Source organism: Xenopus tropicalis, chromosome 3 (genome assembly GCF_000004195.4).
Source record: "Xenopus tropicalis strain Nigerian chromosome 3, UCB_Xtro_10.0, whole genome shotgun sequence".
Taxonomy (NCBI): domain Eukaryota; kingdom Metazoa; phylum Chordata; class Amphibia; order Anura; family Pipidae; genus Xenopus; species Xenopus tropicalis.
This window is the reverse complement of record NC_030679.2, coordinates 57,695,518-57,720,709: the sequence shown is the minus strand read 5'-3', so window position 1 is coordinate 57,720,709 and position 25,192 is coordinate 57,695,518. Positions and strand designations below refer to the sequence as shown.

The 25,192-nt window shown below is 39.7% G+C and overlaps 1 protein-coding gene across 2 annotated transcripts; it reads left to right on the top strand.

The window, feature by feature from the left end:
* Positions 1–2,168: 2,168 nt before the first annotated feature.
* On the top strand, positions 2,169–23,430 carry lemd3 (LEM domain containing 3). Of its 2 annotated transcripts, none has more exons than XM_012958363.2 (13): positions 2,169–3,560; positions 7,607–7,635; positions 9,366–9,429; positions 14,070–14,137; positions 15,719–15,804; positions 15,894–16,033; positions 16,359–16,460; positions 16,545–16,647; positions 19,214–19,392; positions 20,948–21,029; positions 22,100–22,205; positions 22,291–22,369; positions 22,450–23,430. In XM_012958363.2, the coding sequence occupies exons 1-13, from the start codon at positions 2,411–2,413 to the stop codon at positions 22,611–22,613; spliced, it is 2,352 nt and encodes a 783-aa protein (XP_012813817.2). In that variant the 5' UTR covers positions 2,169–2,410; the 3' UTR covers positions 22,614–23,430.
* The last annotated feature ends 1,762 nt before the right edge of the window (positions 23,431–25,192 follow it).

The window sequence follows — 25,192 nt, the reverse complement described above, 5'->3', positions numbered from 1 at the left end:
ACATTTTTCATGAACGTGTATTGCAGCTGCATATCAAAGTCTAAGAGGGCCCCCTACAGTTCCCCCAGCAGTTACATGGTCTGTTTTCTCTATTGTTACATTCCTGCTATTCAGTTAAATCATGCATGAGTTTGTATCATACTAGCTGTGGTTGAAAAAAAACAAAAAAAACAACAAATCCTAGCAAAACCTGTCTGACCTCTAGTTGATCTTTTGTATTATTAACATTTATTTATAAAGCACCAACATATTCCGCAGCGCTGTACAATAAGTTGGTTTCATACATTGGACATACAGAGTAACATATAAAGCAATCAATAACCAATACAAGAGGTGAAGAGGGCCCTGCCCAAAAGAGCTTACATAGCACATACAGGGGGCATGGCCAAAAATGTTGGTACTAAGCACTTGTGTTCATAATGGGGCCCTATCATCTTATTTCTGATGGCTGCCCTGACATATACCTAATAGTTATTATACTTCATATATTATATATTCATATATTTTGTACTGCTTGCTACAATTATAGTGCAATTACAATTACACTAGTGTCAGAAGGCACTAGCAAGGGTGTAATTATAGAGGAAGAAGACCCTTGGAAGACCCAGGCAACACTGTATTTGAGCCCAGTACTACCCTAGGTAACAGATGTCCAACCACTGATCGTGCATACAGAGTATAATCTGCACACAGACCTCATAAGGAAGAGGTGTACCCCCTCCACTTCAGCTTCAATGCCAGATTTTGCTGCAAGTGTCTGCTGACAATTTTTTTATATATAGGAACCCAAAGGCCACACTGCTAAAGCTGCTGCCCTAGGTTCTAGCCCCCTGGTGCCGAGATAAAAAAAAAGGCTATGAGGGTAATCTAACCCGCAGCTCTCTAGTTTTATTGAGCTTCAACTCTCAGAATCCTGCCCTGCTGAAAAAAATGGGCAAAGGAGGAATTTACCCATTACAAGTGGACCCACCATCAAACTTATCATCTGCTATAATCTTTGACTGAAGCTTCCCCCACAAACAGACCCTCAGCTGGAAGAAAAATGACAATGCGCTTTAATTTATTTTCTTTTTCTATTTTTACTTTTTATTGAAACAAATGTTCCTATGGCATCTTTCTAATAAAAACTGGTATCATTAGTGGTAAATGTATTGGGATGGCAGAGGCCTGTCAATGAAATCCTTGCCCTGGGGCCATTAGCCCCCAGTTGGAATTTGTATTTCAACATCAGCTAGATGGCAGCTGGCTGAACATTCCTAATTCACAGGTTAGAGTTCCCTCATAAAATACAAAAACATAAAAGACCTATTAGTGCAGCGGCCAGTGGCATAACTAGAGTTTGTGGGGCCCCCGCCATTCATATTAGTGTGGCACGCAGCATCACTTCTGGGTGCACGCAGTGGTGACCTGGAAGCAGCAGCAAGCACTTGTAGGTGTCCTCAGATCCCAGTGGCATTGGGCCCTTGGGGATTCAGGGCCCCCCACATAGAGAGGTCTGCGGGGGCCTTATTTACACCACTGGCAGCAGCAGCACATGGGGAGATTAGTTGTCCGCAGTTATATTGCAGCAACTGTGGGCGACTAATCTCCCCAAAATGCCTTCTCACCGGCAATAAAGTAAATCACTGGTGGGAAGGCATATGACGCCCTTCGTATTTCCTCACAGGATACTTTGGCTAACAAATATCACCATGTTCCACTACCCGTCCCTAATAAACTGTAGACAAAATGACAAATGTCATAACTGTTTTTGTAATGGAGCAGCACACACAATTATACGCAGTCGGGGAGCTTACCCCTCAACCCCAGAGAAGTGCAGCCTTTTTTTCTTCTGATAAAATGTATCAGTTTGTACGAATGATAGGGATCTTAGACTGTAAGCTCCACTAGTCCAAGGACTGATGTGAACATCTAATCTCTGTAAAGTGCTGCAGAATGTCGATACCATTACAGATCTATGTTTTTTCACTTGCCTCCCTTCTAAATTCTGCTTTGAATAAACTAAACCTGCCACATACATATTTTTCATATACGTTGCTCTTGCACATATAATCTACGCTAAAAATAAAACAAGGCGCTTAACCTTCCAGTACTGCAAAGGTAAAATCAGTACATCTTACTTAAACACCCACACCCTCGCTTATTTACTGTCGTTACAGCATTTGTTTTACAACGCCCAATTCATTAGAAGAGCGAATAAGACAGCGCTGGCACAGATATTTATGCAGCACAGACATGTTTATGGCTCGCCAGCGCACCCGCCCTACATAGTTGTGCAAAGGCGCCAGGTGTATGCGCTCCAATAGGGGAACGGCGGGTCTAGTTCACAGTCTAGTTCGCTTGCGTCACTTCCGGGCCAGGGCAAGCGTGTAGAAGGAGGGGGCAGACATAGCCCGACCGAGTGGTCAAAATGGCGACCGCTCAGCTAACCGATGAGGAGCTCTTTTCTGAGTTAAAACGCTCCGGGATGATGCCCGGCCCTGTTACTGACAGCACACGACCAGTCTACCTAAAGAAACTTAAGAAGCTGAGGGAAGAGCAAAGGCTTCGACACGGGAAAGTGCGGGTAGTTATGAACAACAACACAGTGGCGGCGCCTTCAGAAAGTGAGGGAATTCTGAAGAGTGGCGGGGATGTGACGCATAAGAGATACAGCCGCCAGAGCCTACCGAGGGAGTCGGGGAAACAGTCCCCAATCCTGGGGTTCAGCTCCGATGAGTCAGACGCGGACGCGGGGCTGGGAGCGCATGGGAGCCGGAGGGGAAGAGGTAACACACCCCAGTCCGAGAGGAAACCGGTGCAGCAGCGGGGAACTGCAGACGGGGACACTGATAGGCGGAAAGTGCCAGGCTGGTGGGAAATGCGAAGGCCGCAGGGGGACAGTGAAGACGACGACGATGATGATGATGAGGAGGAGGAGGAAGAAGCAGCAATGGAAGAGGCGTCTAAATGTCGGACTATGAACGGCAGCCGGCACTCATACTACAGGGATTATTCGGACACTGATGAGGAGTTGGGAAAGGACGAGCAACCGAGCCGCCGGAATAGGCGGGGGTCGAGTAAACAGGCCAGGGACCACTGCATGGACAGGAATGATTTGCCCAGTTGGCCAGGCTGGTCGAGGGAGGTGGCTGATGTGTCTCATCGACATCGAGGAGCCGCCAGGAAGTCGCACACTGCGGCAGACTCTGACGGGGCGGGGAATTTGAAGCGCAAAAGCAACAATCACCTGGAAAGCAGCTACAACAAGGATCCCCCAAGGGTCTATTTTCCCTCAAACAGCCTTCCCCCGCGGATGCCCCAGTCCAACCACACAGCAGCCTCCAACCATAACTACTCGCATTATCAGTACCAAGGCTCCAAGAGGCAACTCAATAAGGTCTCCGAACCCGAGGAGGCGCTCCTTCAGCAATTCAAGAGGGAGGAGGTGTCTACTGCAGGGGGATTCAGCGCCCATTACCTTTCCATGTTCCTCTTGACAGCTGCCTGCCTTTTTTTCTTGCTGCTAGGGCTTACCTACCTGAGGATGAGAGGCACCAGTCTCACTGGGGAGGAAAACTGTAAGTATTCTTTACTGCCAACTTGTATGCCCACCTCATGGGCCTTTGGTTTGCAGCTATGTATCTAAATCATTTGCTTTATAGTCCAGTGACAGGTACATATTCTTAATGTATGAAAATGAAACCTGGTTATCCTGGATTACCCTAACAAAGTGTTTTTTTCCCTTCATGAGTGAATTAGGAAATTGTCACCTAAACACAGTGTAAAAGTCTAAATAGTAAACAAATATTTGCAGTACAATTAAACCTAATTTTTATAAACTATGCAAATGCCTGTTGTACTGGTGTTTGAGGATGGCATAGGATTTTATTGGGTTATAAAGTAGAGAGAATACATGTGTACAGGTATGGGTCCTGTTCCCCAGAAAGCTCAGAATTAAGGCAAGATAATCTCCCATTGAACCAATTTTAATCAAAAAATGTAAAAAATAAAAATCCCCTTTTCTGTAATAATAAACCAATACCTTTTACTTGACCCTAACCAGGATACGGTTAATTCTTACCGGAGGCAAAACAATCCTACTGGGTTTAATAATGTTTAAATGTTGTGCATAAAAGGATGTTTTGACTACTACTGTTTTCCACCTCATGGCAGCAGCAATCAATGTGCTATTCACAATAAGAATTGCCTAATGGTGAAAGTAAAACTGGTCATGTATGTAATGATCTGCTTATCTGGTGAGGTTGTCTTATGAGTGTGATCTTTGCCAGATTTGGCCATATGTGGGGTCCCATCGTGATGGGAGCCACCGATCAGATCTACTGTTGGCCTATGGGCAGACTTGTATCCCCTTGTTTTGTTGAGGTTGCCAGACAAGTGCATCTGACTGCAAGGCAACTGCAGAATATAGCAAACTCTTCCAAAATTTAGGTCATCGTAGTTAATTAAAATTCTATCAGATTATCCAGTTTGCATTCTAGGGAGCTTCTGCTGCCACCCCTTTTTTGGCATTGATAGCTTGCCAGGCATTCTTTTCCACTTGTTGCAGGTTAGAATGTGGTTGTAATACATAGATCAGTGGCCTAACTACAGCTTTTAGCTTCCTCTTTACATTTTATTAAGTGTATTATGGGCTAAGCTAATAAAACAGTTGTTATAATTGCTCTTATAAGTTTTCAATTTTGTTCTAAACATCTAATTTTAACAGCTGTAAATAAAAGCTCTGTTTTCTCTCCAGCAATGGGCAGTACTTTTTTTGTGACTGACAGAGGAAGGTGCTGCCCACAGCATGACTACATTGATATCCTCAGATGTCAGTCACAACATTAGTCGCCAGCTGCCATGACTACAGACAAGGGGGGGGGGGAGTTCTAATGGAAGAATCATGCTGTTTACATTGAAATATGTATATTGGCTCGACATGTACTTCTAATCTATTAAATTGCTGTCAGCCTTTTAACATATATTTAGGCACTCCTATGAAGACTGTCCAGGAGTGGGGGAGAGTTTTTTTTTGTTTTTTTTTAAACCCTCCAAATCAGGGAGAAATATTGTTTGTATTATTGCCCTATGCAGAGTTTTGACTACAGAGGACAAGGTGTCAAAATACCTTTCTCCACCAGCCTCTCCATTTAGATAGACAAAGTCTCTGGCTAAGATTGGGAATGCTTACTTTAGCAGACAAGTTGTTTAACCATTTGGATAGAAAATAGCTGAAAGGAATTAATGGTGCAATCAAAACTTTAAGGCACACAAAGCATTTGTTTGCTATGGAGATCCCAGACTTTATTTTCATGCAGCTGCTGTTTTGTGGTAAAAGGTGAAGGGAGTGCATACTCTATGATCAAGTTCAACTGTTATCTAGTCAAAAATGTTAATGAGTAAAATGAACTCATGAAATCAAAGTGCTCCAATCCTCTTAAAGGGCTATGCCATAGGGGGAGGTCTTATGTCTGCTGCTATAATGTGGGCAAAATGCCCCTAGCCATCTGGCATCTCTCCAATTTATTAAAATCAAATGTTTTGAGGCAAGATTTGCTTTTACTATGCGAGACAGTTCACTTTACTGTTGGCCCTCATATTAGTATATGTAGAGATTGTACGTATAATGTATGTAGAACTTTAAAAGTGCTACAAGGATACACAGCACTGAACAATTTTATAATGTAGAAAAGTTTCCACTAGGAAAGATAAATATAGGTATACAGAGATTAAAGAGGAAGTTTTATGAAAATGTGAAATTAGAGTGCACCACAGAAAAATTCAGCCACATTCTATTAATTTCTGTTGGAGGTCTAGAAGTGTATTTATCAATGGCTGAAAGTTAGAGAATTTTTCTGTGGTGAGCTCTAATTTCACATTTTGTTAAATCTGCTGCTTTAGTACCATGTGGTGAGAGACAATGAGATGGCAATCCCTGTTTTGTAGAGCTTACCCTGCTTATTGTAGCTAAGGAAGACACTGTTGGCCCAGCAGAGCATTTTTAGTTATGCCTAAAAAATTAAGCTTATTTTGCTTTCTTATAATTGTATGTATGGCAGAACATCCTGCCAAATTATCACATTGTAGTCCATCATTGCAGATAGGTAATCTGGTCTGACAGCACCCATACTCCTTTACAGGGAAAGTTCTCCTTTATGAAAGTGGCATTACTCTGTGTGCCCACTCTTTTACTTATGTTGTGCAAATGGATGAGAAAGAGAATGGGCTATCTTTACTCCTTGACTTACCCTGAATTCATTCAGAGGGATGCTGCTGGAGCAGGTGGATAAATCTTAAACACTAATGGCACATATTGCATTTTTCTGCCAACAGAGTATGTGTTTCTGACTGAAATCCCCTTTTTCATTCTGGAATGTGTTGCCCACCCTGTCAGTGTGCATACATAACCAGGACAGAAGGGGGTCTGAATTTCATTTTTTCAGCCAGTAATGAGAAAGCAAGCTGTGCCATAAGCTCAAGGAATTCCATAAAAGAGGACTTAACTATTAATTGGAGCCACATCTTCCTCCCACTTTTGTTCATTCAGCAACCTACAAAACCTGATCAACAGGTCTGTGTTTTTTTGACACCTTCATGTGGCCAATAATAGAAGTATTGGATATCTTAAAATTTGGCCTTTGACTTGCTTGTGGTCCTGCCTTGCGCTAAAGTATTTTTTATTCTTGACATCTTTTTTTCATTGCAGACCTCATAAAAAGTTCAGGGCTTTAAACAGGACCTGTCACCCAGACTTAAAACTGTATTATAATAATAATGAAAAGGACTTTTATTAAACCAGCCATATCTGTTACAAATGTATTTTAAGTCATAACAGGATTCTGGGAAGAAATTCCTTAAGGCTCCTAGAAAAGTCCCATTTACATGGGCTTTGTCCCATTTACATGGGTTTATCCTATAGGCTAAAGCTCACCCACTGGGTTTAAAGCAGAAGCCAGGATAATAGCTCATCAGATTCCCAACTACAGACCGGTTTCGCCCTTCTTGGGGCTCATCAGTGTAGTGCAGGGTTTTCTGATCAGCTTAGGTAGAGCCAGGAGTGGGCATTCACGAACAAGCTAAAAGGATTGAGGAGACCGCCCATGTAAATGGGACTTTTCTAAGAGCCTTAAGGAATTTCTTCCCAGAATCCTGTTATGACTTATTTGCATACGTATGAGGCGGTCTCCTCAATCCTTTTAGCTTGTTCGTAAATGTATTTTAAAAATCCCAGCGGTCAATTACAGCAATCACTTTCAATTCTGCACTTCCTAGATGTCACTTCACTTATTACAATCCCCTTCTTTACTCATCATCTTTAACTGTATAGTCCAGGCACCAGTGGCATGTCCCCCATTCTGGCAGATACACACGATTTTGGGGTGATGCAAATCTTGTTCTAAAATGGTGCCTGTCTGCTTGTTTATTTCAAGACTAAAGCAAACAGTTTAACTAGTATAGTGTGAGTAACATTTGTTTTGCTCTAATGCACAACAGAAAAGATTTTAGAATTATTTTGTAAGGGTGACAGGACCCCGTTGACCATTACATAAGCAATTTTTTTTATTTTATATTGTAAAATAGTTTGAGCTATAATACTAACATAATTTCTTTTTTTATTTCGTAGTAAGAAGTCCTGAGGACCTTAATGTGGATGTAAGTATAAAACTTTTATGTTTACCTTTCTATATACAAGAACTATCTTAAGCTACTCTTGGCAAATATCAAATGTAATAAATTTGTGACCCCAGACTATTTTATTTGTAATTAAAAAAACTAACTTGACACATAGTGCAGCTCTATTCAGATGAAAGCCAAGGGACCACGTTTAACCCTCCTGTGTGGGTATCTATGGTCATTAGGCTAAATAATAGCTATATATTTATTGAATTACGTTTTAGCATAGTTTGCCTTTTGAGCAAATTTGTTACATGAACTCATTGTCCCAAGGTATGGGCAAGTATTTGAAAGGTGAAGCACACCTTTATTTTCCTTAAAGGACATGTAAATCCCACACACACAAATTTAATCAGTGATCAGCCTCTTTGAAATCTTTCAATATTTGCCACACTGGTTGTCCAGAGGTTAATAGAAAGCTACTATTTCCTTTAAGAAAATGTGATGGTGCTAGCAAACGGAGGGGATATATGCAGTACAAATAATGCCTTTTAGGTAGTGGAGACGTGCTCAACTGCTATAAATTATAGGCAAATGTAGGCTTTATATGTCCTTTAAATGAGAACTAAACCTTAAAGAATATGGCTACATGTTTTATACTAAACTTAAAGAACCAGCCTAGAGGTTCATCATCTCTATAATTGTTTTGCACAGAAGCTTGGCATCTTGCACATGCTGTGTGTACACTGGGTAGCCACTTTAAAGCTAAGGGGTCTTCACAAATCATCAACAGAAAATGAGTTTCGTCTGTCTAAGTAGCTGGGCTGACTTGTAGATTCTGATGCAGAATCAGATTATTTGATGTATTATGGTTTAAATTATTTGCTAGTTATCCTGTATTTAGAATGAAAGCTTGTCTACCAGCCTGTTCAGGCAGTGTTGAGTGGCCAAATCTTATGAGTATGTAACCGTCTGTTTTGCTTATGGTCTTTAGCATTGGCCCCAACTTGATGACACAAGCTGTTGGGCCATTGAACAACTGTGAAGTAGCTAGGCACTGCAGTGACTTCTCACATGTGTCAATGAAGGTCATCAGTAGACCAGATTCTTTATTATTATTTAGCACTGGTAGGTTTACCTTTTACTAAGGGAGATTGTTATGTTTTGAGTGTGGGAAGACACAAGAGTACCCTACTGAAATTCACACAGATACCCAAAATCCTTGAGAATAATTTTCAGACTGTCATCAAACTCTGCACCTCAGTGCTGCAGGTCTTTATGCCAAAAGTCTTGCTATGCCGGCCAAGATATTCAGACCAGATTGTTGCTCAGAACTGTATTCAAGATCCAGAGACAGTGATGTCAAAGTTCAGATCTAGCAGCTTATCCAGTCTGCATTATACTTGAAATTGCATTCTGTCTAAAAAACTAAGTAAGCTTTATCAGAAAGGTCGATGTAAATACAGCCATAAGCACTCACAGAAACGCTGCACTGAGTTCTGTCAAAAGATTTGTTGTGTCTGTAATTCCTGTGCCAGAGACATGCAGCTCTCTCCCCTCTCCTGCTCCCCCCTCCCTCAAGAATGCTAAGGACTCACCCCCCCCCCCCCCCAGTATAGTGTGAGTAACATTTGTTTTGCTCGAATGCACAACAGAAAAGATTTTAGAATTATTTTGTAAGGGTGGCAGGACCCCGTTAACCATTACATAAGCAATTTTTTTATTTTTTGTAGCAATATATAAAATTAAAATTCTCTATTCTTTTTCAGCAGAGTACGATAGTCCTGATGAATACGTTACAGAAACTGCACGAGAAACTATCAAAAACAGCAGGTAACATACATTAGTATTTGTAAACACTACTCGCTACTAATACTTCTCGATCTCTCTGCTGCTTTTGACACTGTGGATCACCCTCTTCTCCTTCAGACTCTCCGCTCTCTTGGCCTTCATGACACTGCCTTATCCTGGTTTCTCATCTTATCTCTCAGATCGATCCTTCAGTGTCTCTTACAATGGGGAATCTTCTTCTCCCTTGCTTCTTTCTGTCGGGGTTCCCCAAGGCTCTGTCCTGGGCCCCTTACTATTTTCTCTCTATACCTCCTCACTTGGCAAACGAATCAATTCTTTTGGCTTTCAGTACCACCTCTATGCTGACGATACTCAGATCTATCTTTCCTCTCCTGATCTCAACCCAGAGCTTCTAACTCACGTCTCCTACTGCCTGTCCACTACCTCAACTTGGATGTCCCAACGTTAAATTAAACCTCCCTAAGACTGAACTGGTTCTCTTTCCCCCATCCAACGCCCACATTGTTCCCGAGGTATCTATAACGGTTAACAATTCTACCATCACCCCATCTGCCCAGGCCTGGTGCCTTGGGGTTATCCTTGATTCTGCCCTGTCCTTCACTCCTCTTATCCAATCACTTATCAAATCATGTCACTTTCACCTAAGAAATATCTCCAAAATACGATCATTTATCACCCAAGATGCTGCCAAAATTCTTATTCACTCTCTTATAATATCTCGCCTGGACTACTGTAACTCCCTATTAATTGGCCGTCCCCTCCAAAGACTGTCCCCTCTCCAGTCCATAATGAATACTGCTGCCAGGCTCATACACCTCTCCAACCGCTTCTCCTCTGCCGTGCCACTCTGACAATCCCTGCACTGGCTTCCCCTACCATCCAGGATAAAATTCAAACTAATGACTCTCACATTTAAAGCAGTTCATAACTCTGCCCCACCCTACATCTCTGAACTCATCTCTAGGTACCATCCAACCCGCTTGTTACGCTCCTCTACTGACCTGCTCCTAAACTCCTCTCTCATTCCCTCCTCACACACTCGCATTCAAGACTTTGCAAGGGCTGCCCCCTTTCTCTGGAATTCGCTCCTACAAACTATCAGACTTTCTACCAATCTCTCTGCCTTCAAGAGGTCTCTAAAACACATTTATTTAGAGAAGCTTATCCTAATCTAGTTTAGCAATACCCTGTGCCACACCTCTCACAACTCTGGTCATGCCCATTCCCACACCTTGTGTCTCAACCCTTTCTCCTTGTAGATTGTAAGCTCTTTTGGGCAGGGCCCTCTTCACCTCTTGTATCGGTTATTGATTGCTTTATATGTTACCCTGTATGTCCAATGTATGAAACCCACTTATTGTACAGCGCTGCGGAATATGTTGGCGCTTTATAAATGAATGTTAATAATAATAATAATAAATGTAAAGCAAAAGTTGTTATTCCTCAATGCTGACTACATTTGTAGCTATGTTACACCCAAATTGTTTTTGTGGCCACGTAACAACCACATTATGTCCCGCATGACCTACAAAATCACCATAATCAAAACAAATTACCTATAGGCCTGATGCACAAGAATAGTTGCTTCCCTCTTTAGGGTGTCAGGCTAGGATTATTGCAGTGCGGATAAGCGCAGGCTGACAATCTAGCTGCATGCTTAAAAATTCAGTTGTGCCTGCACCCAGAAGCATTGAATCTGCCCAGGTGCAGAAACATGCAGCTGATATCCACCAACAAACGTGCAACTTGCTGTTTGTTGGCAGATAATGGCTGTGTGCCTGCATCCAGGTGTCCGGATGAGCGCAGCCTGAGAGTTCGCCCAGTGTGACCTTGCCTTTCTGCTGTTTCGCTGCTTGCATGTCGCTGTGACTGAACCTTGGTTAGCAGACGTTAGTTCAGGGATCCCCAACCTTTAATGTACGTGAGCCACATTCAAACCAGAAATTCAAAAATAAGCTTGCTTTGAGGCCACTTGGACCAACATCCAAAGGGTTGGCGAGCAACATGTTGCTTATGGGCCACTGGTTGGGGATCACTGCAGGCTTAGTTAGGGGACATATTGAGTGAAAAACAATATTGTGCCAATTAATTGTACTCATTTAAATATAAAAGGAATGGTATTTTTAAAAAGTAGTATTTTGGGCTGGTTTATAGAAAATTTGTCAATACCCCACTAGTCCCACCCACCCATTCTGTTCCTGCTGCCTCCTTTCCCAAGCTGTGCAGGGGGGCAGCGGCACTTGGCACACTGCATTATAGAATAAGAACCAATCGGCAGTAATGCTGACCTGATGGAGAACTGAAATCCTGTCTTGCTTGTGTGACTGCAGGGCTGTGATTGGCTCTCCCCCCTTCTACTGTGTTAGTAGGGACTGTTAGTACACACCCACCCCTAATTTGTAACATGGATGAAGAGGATCTATAGGGAGCTTCAATAAAGGGGAGATTTATGCAGGTAGTATTCATTTTTAGCCAAATGTGAAACTCACACTACATAATCATAATTGCCTACAAGGTTAGAGGTTTTTTTTGGTTACCTTTTAGGTGATCAAAGCTCTTTATCAAAAACATCTTTTTTCCACAAAAAAAATCTCAAGTCTTTGGATCCAAACAGGGTAGTGAAAACCGTAGGAGAAACTGAACAGATGGCTACATGTTTTTTTTTTTTTTTTTTTTTTTTTTTTTTTTTTTATGAATAGTGTTTTTCCTCTTTCCTTCTGCTTACTAAATAAGGGTGAGAAGTTAATCAGGTAACCAGACCTTCTGTTCTTTCGATTGGCATTAGAAACCAAAAGGCGTTTGAATTTATAAAGGTGCTTATACAAGGAATTGCACTCTGAAGGCAGCAGTAAGTAACCAATGTAAGGATTAGTTCTAGAAGGTTTTCCAATGTCACTTAATGTGCACCTTGTTGCATGTATGTGTGATACTGGTGCAGCAGTTCCAGGGAATATTCACTTGTCAGAAATGCAGGTGGATTCTCCTCTTGGAATATGAATTGCAGATTCTAAGGAGGCAACTTGCAGCACTGAAGGGGGCTGCAAATATGAGGGAGAATATGCAGTTTATCGAGCAACCACTGGTAGAGGGCAAGTGAAGTGGTGGTTGGCGAAGAGACAGTGTTTAATATAAACACTATAACAAATCTTGTAAACCAGAAATCAGGACCTTAATCCAGTGTTGTGAGCCATTCATATAAGGGATCTTACCAACACACAAGTTCTATAGCTGTTCTCTGGAGGAATGGGCTATAATTCCTCCAAGTTGATGTGCAGGTCTGATTAACAGTTACTGCAAAAGTTTGTTATTGCTGCACAGGGGGGGGGGGGGGGGTCACACCAAATACTGAGCTCACAAATCACTTTTGCCCCCATATGTTGTTGGATCATCTTTTTTTCAATAAATACTTGACCAAACATAATTTTTGTTTCATTTGTTTAACTAGGTTTTCATCACATTCAAAATTATGTACTGGAGAATAGCATTATGAGTAGTAATCATCATAGCTTTATGAAGGACAGGTTTGGATTTTGCCAAAGTGATACAGTTGGTACAGTGCCCCACAAAGGTCTGTCGGCCTTAGTCATACTGTACCTAGATAGCGAACTGGTTACAGGATCATGTACAGAGGGTGGTTGTCAATATTACATTACATTCTACTCTGAGCAGGGTACATAGTGGCATCCTACAGGGTTCTATATTCAGGTCACTTTTGTTTTAACTTGTTAATGAATTAGGGGTGGTTATTGTATGTATCAGTGTTTGCAGATTCAGGATGTAGATCTTGGCAAACTGGCAATATGGGTGGCTAAGTGGCAGATAAGTTTTAATGTTGATAAATGTAACTTTATGCACCTAGGATGTAAAAATATGCAAGCCACTTATACCCCTAATGGGACTGCACTTGGCAAATCCGTGTTGGTAAGGCCCCATCTTGAATATGGTGTGCAGTTTTGGTCTCCGCTGCTCAAACAGGATATTATTGACTTATAGAGGGTCCAAAAAAGGGCAACAAAGCTGTTAAAGGGTATGAAAAGTCTTGTTATGAGGAAAGACTGGTCTAGATGAGTTTGTTTACACAGGAAAAGAGGGGTTAAGAGGGGTATAACTTGTATAAATATATAAGGGGAGTAATACAATAAACTTTCCAATGCTTCATTTACCAGTAGGTCCTACCGGGAGAGGTTCCGTTGTAATATTTTGTAAAGGGATTTTTACAGCGATAGCCGTGAAGTTGTGGAATTCTCTCTGACTCAGTTGTACTGGCAGATAGCTTTAAGAAGAGGTTTAATGGATTTTTAGAAAATGAGGAAATAGCTTTTTGTACAAAGTTGATCTGGGGACTGCTCCAATTGCCATTTTGGCATCAGGAAGCAATTTTTTTTCCCTCCTGTGAGGCAAATTGGGGAAGCTTCAGAAGGGTTTGTTTGCGTTCCTTTGGATTAAACCAGCTTGCAGGTTTCATATAGACATAAAAGGCTGCACTCAATGGACATGCATATTTCTCAGCACTGACACATGAGCTTCGCTGGGCTATTGTCTTGCACTGTGAAATCAAGGCGTTAATATCAGTTGATATCAAAAATATAAATGTTAGTAAAAAATTTAACTTTTTTTGTTGTAATCCCACATGAACTATGTAATTGTATGTATTCTTACAGGTGATTACATATGTGGTGATACTGATCGCCGTAATGTATCTGTCCAGGAGGCAAGCCAGTATTTAAAGGTAGGTGTATTTGTGCTTCAGACAAATTTATTTTAAAGGGGATCTATCACCTAATCCATAATTCCAAATCCATTTTTATCATGTTAATGGAGCAAAATAAACTTTACATACACTATATAAATTAAGTTCTTTTCTCCCTTTCTCAGTCTTTTAGTTGCACCTTGATGAAAACTGTACAAATAAAGAAACCATTAAATCAAATAATCAAATGGAACTTCATATAATAGACAAAGTTCACTCTCACTGCTGGGTTTAGTTATTATGGTTCGTACCAAGTAGAGGAGGAGACCCAGGTGTACAAACCCCAGGTCTGTCGCTGAAAAAAATCGAAACCACAGCAAAATAAGTGATAAGTTTAAATCAAAAAGCGCTCACCATGTTCCAGAGTTGGTCCAGGTGTTCAGAGCCCCGAACCTGTAGCTTAGGGGAGATAAACGATATACCAGATGAATGCTCCAAAGAAAACCGGACAGCAAGGATATGCTTTTAATGGATGAATAAAATCGATTTTTAAATTGGATATCCTTGCTGTCCAGTTTACTTTGGAGCCTTTATCTGGTATATCTTTTAATTGCACCTTGCAGCCATTTTGTAAACACTGCTATTAATATAAGCTTTGCATCATTAATACAAGCTTTGTTTATGCTTCGCAATGTGACACCTGATGCCCATGTACAGGATATGCAATTAAAGGCAGTGAGAAGTACAATATCATCTAGGAAGTGCTAAATGGAAAGTGAAAGTAATTGTTTTCCCCTGCGTCTATGCCTAGGCATAGAGGTGGGGCAGGCGATATATGATTGACAGCTCAGATTTTTAAATACATTTAGAACAGATATGGATTTTTTTAATAAACATAAAACCCAAATTATTTTTTTTAATTTGCAAAGGACTTTCATTATACAGCAACAGGTCCCCTTAAATCATGTTTGTATCTCTTGCACTTTGACGTAGAATTTTCATTATCTTAATGATATAAATATTTTTGTAGAATGTTATAGGCATTAAATTTGCAGTACTATGTGTGCATAATTCTCTTAAAGTGGTACTGCATATGTCAAATCATTTATGCAATACTATTGTCTCATTACTACCTTTTCTTGTCCTATTGGTAGTTTTGATATCCCTGGTGTAAATTCTATTAGAAAATGTGGCACTGCCCAACTTTGAGTCTATGACCTCACTGCATCCTATGCTAAGCAATCAGGCCTGCACAAGAGCTCTGGCTTATCTGGCCTGTAATTTTCTATGTGAGGCCCTCCGCTTTCCTAAGAATGTAAAGTATGCGCAGTAAGTGGTCTTCTGGTACACGTTTTAAAGGAGAAGGAAAGGTAAAAATCACTGGGGGCTCCAAATGTTAGGTACCCCCAGTGATTGTAATTGCTTTCCTTTTACCCTGTGCTGGTGCTCCTGTTAGGAGAAAACCGCACCAGCCCAGGATAGCTGCAGACTGTCCACATCTTCACAGAAAAAGACCAGCTCCCTCAGGTTAACTATTCACTAACATGGGTGGTATGTAGGGAGTCTTTCTGTAGCACATCTTTGATCTCGTGACCTTGATATTTCTTGTTATGCTTACAGACATTAGGCAAGGAATATGAAGATGAATTTAATAACACTGTGGCGTGGATTTTACAACACTCTGCCACGAGAGATGTTGGCATCAAGTAAGTGTTAGTAAGTGGTATTTTTATGCTGTGGAGTGAAAAGAAATCTTTAGAGTATGTGTTGACAAATTTTTGTTATATGCAAATAGGTGCTCTTCTGATCCTGGTTCCATATTAAACATAACCAGTGTGAAATACCTGGAATCAACGCTGCCCCGGATGTCCTTTATGTGCCGAATCAGACGTGCAGTTATTACTGTAGCACACAGATCATCAATCTTTCTTATTGGTGAGTCTTTTTTAAGTTTGTTTTTTATTATTTCCTTTTTTATGTGTTAGATGTAAATCAAAATAAAGGGTTTTATTTTCTTTTAAGCCCCTACCAGTGCAGGTCCTATCAAAGACAATACGTTTTTTGTGTAGACCTGACCCTTAATGCATAGTGCTTTTCTGTGTTGATATAAAACAATGGGCATGTTGTAATGTCAAGATATACCCAATAGTTCATAGGTCTTGCAGTAGGTTTACTGTTTTTGATATTCTAAAAGCTGTAAGACGTTATCTTTTGATTTGTGTTTTTATTTTTACAATATTGGCCTGATTAACATTTTTAGGAGTTGGTGTGCTCTTTGGTGTACTGCGATACATGAAATATCGGTGGGCAAAAGAGGAGGAAGAGACTAAGCAGATGTATGACATGGTTGTAAAAATTATAGGTATGTTTTTGTAAATTATTTTGCCTGTTGCTACTTTTTTTTTTTTTTGTGGACTCTGTTAATTTCCTTCAATTTCATTTATAGATGTTTTAAAAAGTCACAATGAGGCTTGCCAGGAAAATAAAGATTTGGAGCCATATACACCAATCCCTCATGTGCGAGATTCTTTAATATTGCCTCAAGACAGGTTTGTAAATTTTAAATGTGTTCTAATTTAGTTCTCCTTTTCATTTATTGTGGGATGCTGATAAGTTTGGCACCCTTTAGTGAATTAAGTGGCTTAAATTACTATTTTGTTTTACCCTGGGTCAGCGAACCTCTTTGTGGGTAAAATGCACCAGCATATAGGATTTCTGCAGCAGTGCCATGCCAATCTTAGTTACACTTCCAAGGTATCCCCCCTCATAGGCTTGCAAAGACTTTAAATAGTTTACTAAAATCTAAACATTTTAGTAAACTGCACATGCGTAAATCTTATCAGTATTCAGGCCTAGACACCTGTCTGATGGCCTACGTGTAATTTGGGTAAAATTGATGTAGCAGAATAGACAATAGCACTCCTAATGGATACATCATTTTCAAGTATCCATCCCTCTCCCCAACTGGAATTGCTAATTTGCCCCTAACAACATGCCTACAACCATGAAAACCTTGGCACTTTAAAGAAGTTTTCAAACTGCTAGGGCAATTTTTTTTTTTTTTTTTATTGTAAGGGTGGTTTCTTTTAATGTCCTAAATAAAGATTACATTTTTATCTCAAGCCACAGGGGAAGTGCTCTAATTAGATCTGTTTTTTACTAGCTGATAGTCTTTAGGGCTCTGACACACGGGGAGATTAGTCGCACGTGACAAATCTCCCTGTTCGCGGGCACACACGGCGGCGCGATTTCGACAAATCGCCGAAGTTGCCTTGCAAGGCTTTTTCGGCGATTTGTCGAAATCGCGCCGCCGTGTGTGCCATCCCATCGGCGACTTACACTTTCGCCGGTGGGATGGCAGGTGATGGCAACTCAGGGAGATTAGTCGCCCGCGAACAGGGAGATTTGTCACAGGCGACTAATCTCCCCGTGTAAGTCGCCGGTGGGATGGCAGGTGATGGCAACTCGGGGAGATTAGTCACCCGCGAACAGGGAGTTTTGTCGCGGGCAACTAATCTCCCCGTGTGCCAGAGCCCTTAAGGATCAGTTCAGTGTAAAGATCAAACTGGGTAAAATAGATAGACTGCACAAAATAAAAACCGTTTTAAATATCGTTAGGCAAAAATATATCTATAAAGGCTGCAATGAATGGATGTCTCTAATTCCTCCTTTACAGCTCTCTAAACTGTTACGTGTCAGTAGCCAATCAGTGACTTGAGGGGGGCCATATGGGAAATAACTGTTCAGTTAGTTTGCATTCAAATCTGACCTGTGTGCTCACAACCTAACTGAACAGTTATGTCCCATGTGGCCCCCCCCCCCATGTCACTGACTAAGAGGTTAGAGAGCAGAAAGCCGGAAGTAGTGTTCTGGTTATTATGTTAGACAGCTGTCCACTTCAGCCTTTTTATAGATTACATTTTTGCCAAGCTAACAGTATAACATATAACTTTTTATTTTGTGCCGTCTATCCATTTTAACTAGTTTGATTTTTACACTGAACTGTTACTTTATAGGAATCTGTCACAGACTTAAAGGATGGTCAAGATGGCACACTGTTATAAAAATTCCTTAAGCCTGAACAAAAACCTTTTGTAATGATAGGCGATCTCTACCATATTGGCACTCACAGTCAGCGCCGGATGTGTGTTCCAGGCGCCCTGGAGCAGTGGGGACAAAATTAAAAAATTTAGTTGCGGCGGGGCGGCATGCCGCCCTAGGCCCACGCCTTTGTGGCCTCTCCACAAATCCGGGTCTGCTCACAGTATTCTATTAATGGAAACTTAATCATTGTGGTCCTTTGAGCATTTATGCAATTTGTGGCAAATGGTGGTTTTTAGGTATTAGCCGTTTTAGAACATTAATACCAGTATTTCTGCTCACCAGTATGCAAGAAACCCTAATTTTGACTGAATTTTTGAAACACTTATAATATATCTACTTTGGTGTAGTGCTTTTAAGTGATACTGACACGAAAAAACTACTTTTTAAATTATGAATCTATATAAAAAGTTACCTATAGGTCATGTTGATCAGTTTTTGTTGATAGGTTTGCTTTTATTAGCAATTGCCACTTGAAGTTCTTAAACCTGACTGTTTTCCCAACCTGACTGTCCCTTCTCAGCCTGTCAGTTACAGCTTCTAATGCTAACCGACTCCTGCTGCACCAATATGGCAGCCCCCTCATAGAGGATCAAGGGCGGTCAGATAGGGAATGTAAAAGCATCTGGCAAATACTTTTATGGCAAAACTATAAAGCTCATGCAAAGACAGTGTTATGATAAATGTAAAAAAGGTTTCTTTTCTGGTGTCAGTATCTCTTTAATAATAGTAATGGTTCCTCTCTAAGTATTACTGCATCTTTTTGTTCCCTCAATGTTGCAGCAGCCCCCTGTCTCATTATCTGGATTTAAGGTTGATATATGGATCATCTCATGCAATAGAACACTTTAAATGCCACCCACCCCCATGGTGAGATTTCAGTGTATGATCAATCAGTCCATTGGATCTAGAAGCTTAAAAGAACAGTCCATGTAGTATGGCAGCTACAGCTAATCCTGCATTGCAGGCCTTTCCTGTCCTAGAGGTGTTTAGTTTTTGTTTTTTTCTTTAAAGGAAGAAAATGAAGAAAGTTTGGGACCGGGCAGTTGAATTTCTGGATGCCAATGAATCTAGAGTACGCACAGAGACTCAGAAAATAGGTGGAGCGGACTTCCAGGTGTGGAAATGGATTCAGCCTTCTTCAACATGTGATAAAATCTCAGTCATGCCTTCTAAAGTCTGGCAAGGACAAGGTATTTATAATTTAATACTGATGCATAACTGATTATAGAATATTTGTACAGGAGTGTATCTTTGTGTGATTAAACTTTTATGGGCTGCTTGAAATATTGTGGCACGTGAAGATTAGCACAGCATAAATAAAAGCTGGTCAGAAATATATACTCTAGCTTTATTTTATACCTGCACCGTGGATGCAGTCTTCCAGGGTGTTAAAATGGGTTTCCTTAGTGCTACGTTTTAATGACTATTGCCATTATTGCCAAGCTATGTGGGCTTTTTGTATAAAAAAAAAAAAAAAAAAAAAATCGTAAATATAACTTAATTTACTATTCTTCCAATTACAAATAAACTTTAAAACAGAAATTAGAGACCGTTGAAATATAGTGTACAGCTATATCAAAGTGAACACATGAACACTCGACAAAATGTCTGAAAAAATTATGAATGTTATGGGCCTTAGAGCAGCCATACAAGAGTCTTTTTATTTACCAAATAAACAGAATAGATAGCCAAATAGCATTGATCCATTAATTTTGGTTGAACATTATGGTTCCAAATCAGCAGTGCCTAATAGATTATATAGTCTGACCACCTGGAGTCTAATAGCTGGTCCCCAAAGCTATAAATTGTATTTTACCCCCCAGGCAAGTGCAAATTTTTTTTTTTTTAATAGATGGTGTTTGCCGCCTTCTACTAGTAGCAATATTTTTTGGGTGTTTCCAAACAACTTGCTCTGCACCCAGTGAATCTGATTTTTTTTTTTTTGTCTTTTAATGCAGATATAGAAGAAAAAGTGTATTGCATGCCAGCTGACAAATTTCTTTCATTTCATTGTCCTTGAAGTGGAACAATACACGTTTAATGTGAATATGGGTGTTTTTCCACTCAAGGCTAGTGACCCTTGTGGGTTTTTTTTTTTTTGGTTTTTTTTTAAACCTATTTTTGATTCTCTGTTCACATAAGTGACTAATCTAGATTTTAAAGGAACAGTCAAACCAAGAAATGAAAATGTATCAAGTATTTATAATATACTGTTGTCCTGCACTGGTAAAAGTTCTGTGTTTGTTTCAGAAACTCTTCTATAGTTTATATAAATACCTTGCTGTGTAGCCACTGGGGCAGCCATTCAAAGTGAGAAAGGGCACAGGTTACATAGCAGACAACAGACAATTGGTGTTTCATCAGTTATCTGCTATGTAGCCTGAACCTTTTTTTCCAACTTGAATGGCTGCCCCCATGGCTACACCGCAGCGTATTTATATATACTATAGTAGAATTTCTGGAGCAAACACATCAGTGTTACCAGTGCAGGGCAGCAGTACATTATATTGTAATTACTTTAAAACATTTTCATTTTTTGGCATTACTGTTCCTCTAACCTTGTTGGTGCATAAAAATTGGTTTAACTTTCATTGTGGTAGTGTACTCTGATACACAGCCACAACAGTGAATTTTGTTTCTTGGCAGGTATATTGATCATCCATGAAAATTAATCTCTGAACTCCATTTACTTGTAAATAGTGGAAATAAAATGCACATTATTTAAACACCAGCCTTTTTTTGCAGCTTTTCATTTGGATAGAAGAAATTCTCCTCCAAATAGCCTGACGCCCTGTTTAAAAATACGTAATATGTTTGATCCAGTTATGTAAGTATTGATAAGGTAACGATTTTGGGGGTAATAGTGTATATAGTTTATGGGCAATCGTGTGGTAACAGTCTGATTTTTCCAGATGATGATGACCAAAAATCCTGCTGCTGTTTTACTTGCATAAGCCTGCATGACTGATATTTCTTCCAAATGATCTTACCTCCCAAGACAGCAGTCTTAATGACAAACATAATATGTATGGCTACTTAATTGCCAGGCTGATGCCACACAGGGCTGATTCTCGGCCCGTGGGAAAAAAACTTGCTAAGGATCAGCCCCTCTGTTGAAATCAGCCTCCTACCTTGCATTGTGTCTGCCTTATTGAGCATTTTGCCCTGTGTTCAATGTATTTATCGCCCATGCAACAAATCTCTCTAACTTGCCTTGAGTTTCGTTGCCCTTAAGACATCTTGGTAAAAGCAAAGCTTCCCAAAGCCATATGTATAAACCTAAGGTTGCTGTACCTGCATTTTTGTTTTTAAGTACCTCAAAAGTAACATGCAGTACAATGCTTTTTTTTAATAGACACCTCCAAAACCTTTCTTCATAATTAAAGGACATATAGTTCTATTTACTTTTTTTTATAAATATTAATGCAGTAATCCAATAAGGTAAACATAGGACTTGGTAAGCATTATTGAAAATTGTTAATGTGCAGGAATGGTCAACATTTAGTTGCAGTTACTAAAAGCGAAGGTTAACATTTTCCTCAAAAATTAAATGAACCAGCATTATGTTTAATACATAATTGGGCTTTGGGTAATAGGACTTGCAGGGAAAACATGGTTTACATCATATATATGTAAACATGTTGAAAGTTTAAAAGGGTTTACAAAATTTCAAGTATTGTATAACATTTACATTTTTTTGTAGTTTTAATGTGAATTGTAAAGTTGCTAAGAATTACATTTTTTTCAGTACACATAGAAAGTCCCCTTTAACAATGCAGGGCTTTTTGCAAAGTTGTGGCTTTTTAAGATATGTACTGTCAGTGTGTTTAGACTGGTTTGTGGGTTCTGTTTTTACCAAGTCAGAAATGGGCTTTTTTTTTTTCTTTCTTTCTTTAGGGAAATTGGAGATCATTGGGACTTGGCAATTCAAGAAGCAATATTAGAGAAATGTAGTGATAATGAGGGGATTGTTCACATTGCTGTTGATAAGAATTCCCGTGAGGTAAAATTTTTCATTAATTTCTCCATTTTTAATCCCACCTACTGGGCCTTCAGTGCATGTAGTTATTTATGTTCTTTTTTTTCAGGGTTGTGTATATGTGAAATGTTTATCGCCGGAATTTGCAGGAAAGGCATTTAAAGCACTGCACGGCTCATGGTTTGATGGTAAGAAAATCTACTTCCCCCTTTAACTAGGCATTGCACTTTTTGTTACAAACTACAGTAATTCTCCTTTCTCTATCTAGGAAAACTGGTGACTGTGAAATACCTGCGATTAGATCGATATCATCATCGCTTTCCTCAGGCCTTTACATGCAACACTCCTCTAAAGCCTTCAAACACACACATGAACTCACTGTCACACTTAAATCTTCGGACTGGCGCATCAAATTCTCAGTCATGCTCTTGAAGATATTGCATTTGTTATGACTGTTAATTACAGCAGATAAATCTACTTGTGGGGGAAACCTTTCATCTGTCTTCCTTTTTTTTTTTTTTTTTTTTTTTTTTTTTTTAACCCACCCTCATCTTCATCGTTTTGTCCCATTTCCTCTGGTATTAGAGGTCATTTGGACTTTTCCAAGAGGGGAAAAATTCACAGGACCTCACTTTTTAACAGGAAAATGGATTTCAATGCAATGGCTTACAATGCACCATGTTTATAGTTTCTTTAAGACAATTTTCAGATATTGCTGGATGGTTTGTGACCCTGATGACTGTTTTTGCTACAGTGAAATGCGGAAGATAATTTATTGAATTCCTACAGTTTGTTTTTGTCTTTACAAATATTTACTCTGATCATACAACTGTCCTTTTTAGATAAACTGTTTAGACTTCTGCTGCTGTAGATAGTGATTTTTATTACATCCGAAGTACAGGTTAAATCTAGCTGATTTCTGCAGGAAATGGAAAACTTTTTTCCCTTTAATTTAAAAGCAAGTGATGGTAATGGCAAAAGTCCTTCGTGCAAGTGTCTGCTTTAAAGCAGTGAATAAGCTTCCTATTTTATTCATAACATAATGTTATTTTATATAATAATTTTGGCTGCACCATCTCCTAAAGGTCAAACAGCCAAATACCTTTAAAAGTATTAGAAAGAAACTTAAAATATCTTTTATAGGTTTTATATAAAATGTCTGACAATGGTTTTGTGCAAGGTCTGATACCAATTGTAAAAATTCAAATTATTGTGAGCAATAAAGAAACAATTGGCAGATGCTGGGCAATATTGTGAATTGCTGTATTTAATTAGAAGTTAGTGTTAGGGCAGTTGCCTGGGGTGGATTACATTTAAAATATCCTAAAAGATTTGTGAAGTTTGTGGGTAGTCCTGCCTTCAGGAACTGTTTGTTTCAGCAATTCTAAAAAGAAACATAACATTACAGTTGCTACTTATTTTGATTAATACATATTCAAAAAAAAAAAAAAAAACAGTAATTGTGTTTTATCACTGAAGTTTTTCTGAGATGTATTCAGATATTGTATTACAGTTTGATTGTGGTTCAAATATCACTGAAGACACGTCAGTGGTAAACTGTGCTCCCTGTAGTTTTTTTTTTATGGCATAATGGAAATGTTACTAGTTAAAGTTTTTATTTAAAATTTCTCAAGTTTTTAGTAAGAGTTGGAGTGTTGGCAAACTATCCCAGCACCAAATCTGAAGGTTTCTAAGGGAGCAACACAAGACTTTCACAAACTAAGTCCTTTTCATCCAAAGTAAGATTCACTAAAGTGACCACAACAAAAAAAAAACCTGCCAGCACACCGTTGGCCCTCAAGCAAATTGTATAAAAGGGAGATCGGCACACTACTAATTGTAACTAATTAAACTGCATACAAGGAAAACCCTGCAAAATTTATTGCATTAAAATAACAATGGGCAGATTTTAATTAGGGCTAGGAAAGGCTAAGCCTTCCCAAATCTAGCTAACAAATTAGAATAAAGGGAAGGTAAACAGGGAATAAAAGAGAAGGCTTTTCTCCCTCAATTTGTAATTTTGCAATCTGTCCCTTGGACCGATTCGACAGCTTATTGGCCCGTGTGGGGGCAGCAACGTGGGGAATGCCCAACCGATATCTGGCCTGAAATTGGGCCAAACGATTGAATTAGAATACATGGGTGGGCGATATCGGGAGAAGATCCGCTCACTTGGCGACCTCACAGTATGGCCACCTTTACACTTTTGAGGTAAAAACCTGAAGGGTCTATCCCTTCAGTCCATGGCTGCTGCCTTGAATAGGTACCAGTAATGGATGCACATAAAGATGTGTGAATCTGAAATACTATTTACTGAAGAATAGCCAGGCTATAATTACATTATATAATTACAGACATGCCAGTAAGATCAGTGGGTAGATTGAAAGTAGTACACTTGCAGCACAACCAGTACTTATTATTTTTTTCTTTCCTTGCACTCCAGTCCCAGGCTGCTTGGTGCCTTCTCTATCTGCCTGCCTGGCTTGCATAAATGTCTTGTGATGTCCTTGCATTGCACAGTGGAATGCATGGCTGTCTTGATTTTCTCAAAACAGTAAAAAAAAAAAGTCAACGTGGAGTGAGGAAGGGCAGTGGTGGTAAAGGGAGCAGGGAGGGAGGGAAAAAAATTAAAGACATTGTGGCGCAGTGGGCTATGCTCAGATGACCCTTTATTAAAGCAGCCCTGGAACTGGAGAAGATTTCTGAAGCAATGTATAGATCAAAATGAATTCTGAAAACATCTACATTGCTAAAATTGCTACCAGTGGTAGATAGAAGAATTCGAACCTGAGCAGGACATAACAGGCGCCTGAAAGCCCTTGCATTATGCTGTGCTGGCTCCTTCTGAAAGCAAAAGATCATTCATGATGAATTGAGATGGCTGCTTACACACCATTGTTAAAACTTCAAAACTAGGTTTATTGGTTGGAAAATAAATTAAATGGTGAAATGAATATTTTTGCAAGGTTCCCAGTTTAATATAAAAATGAAAATATACCTTTAATTTAAAA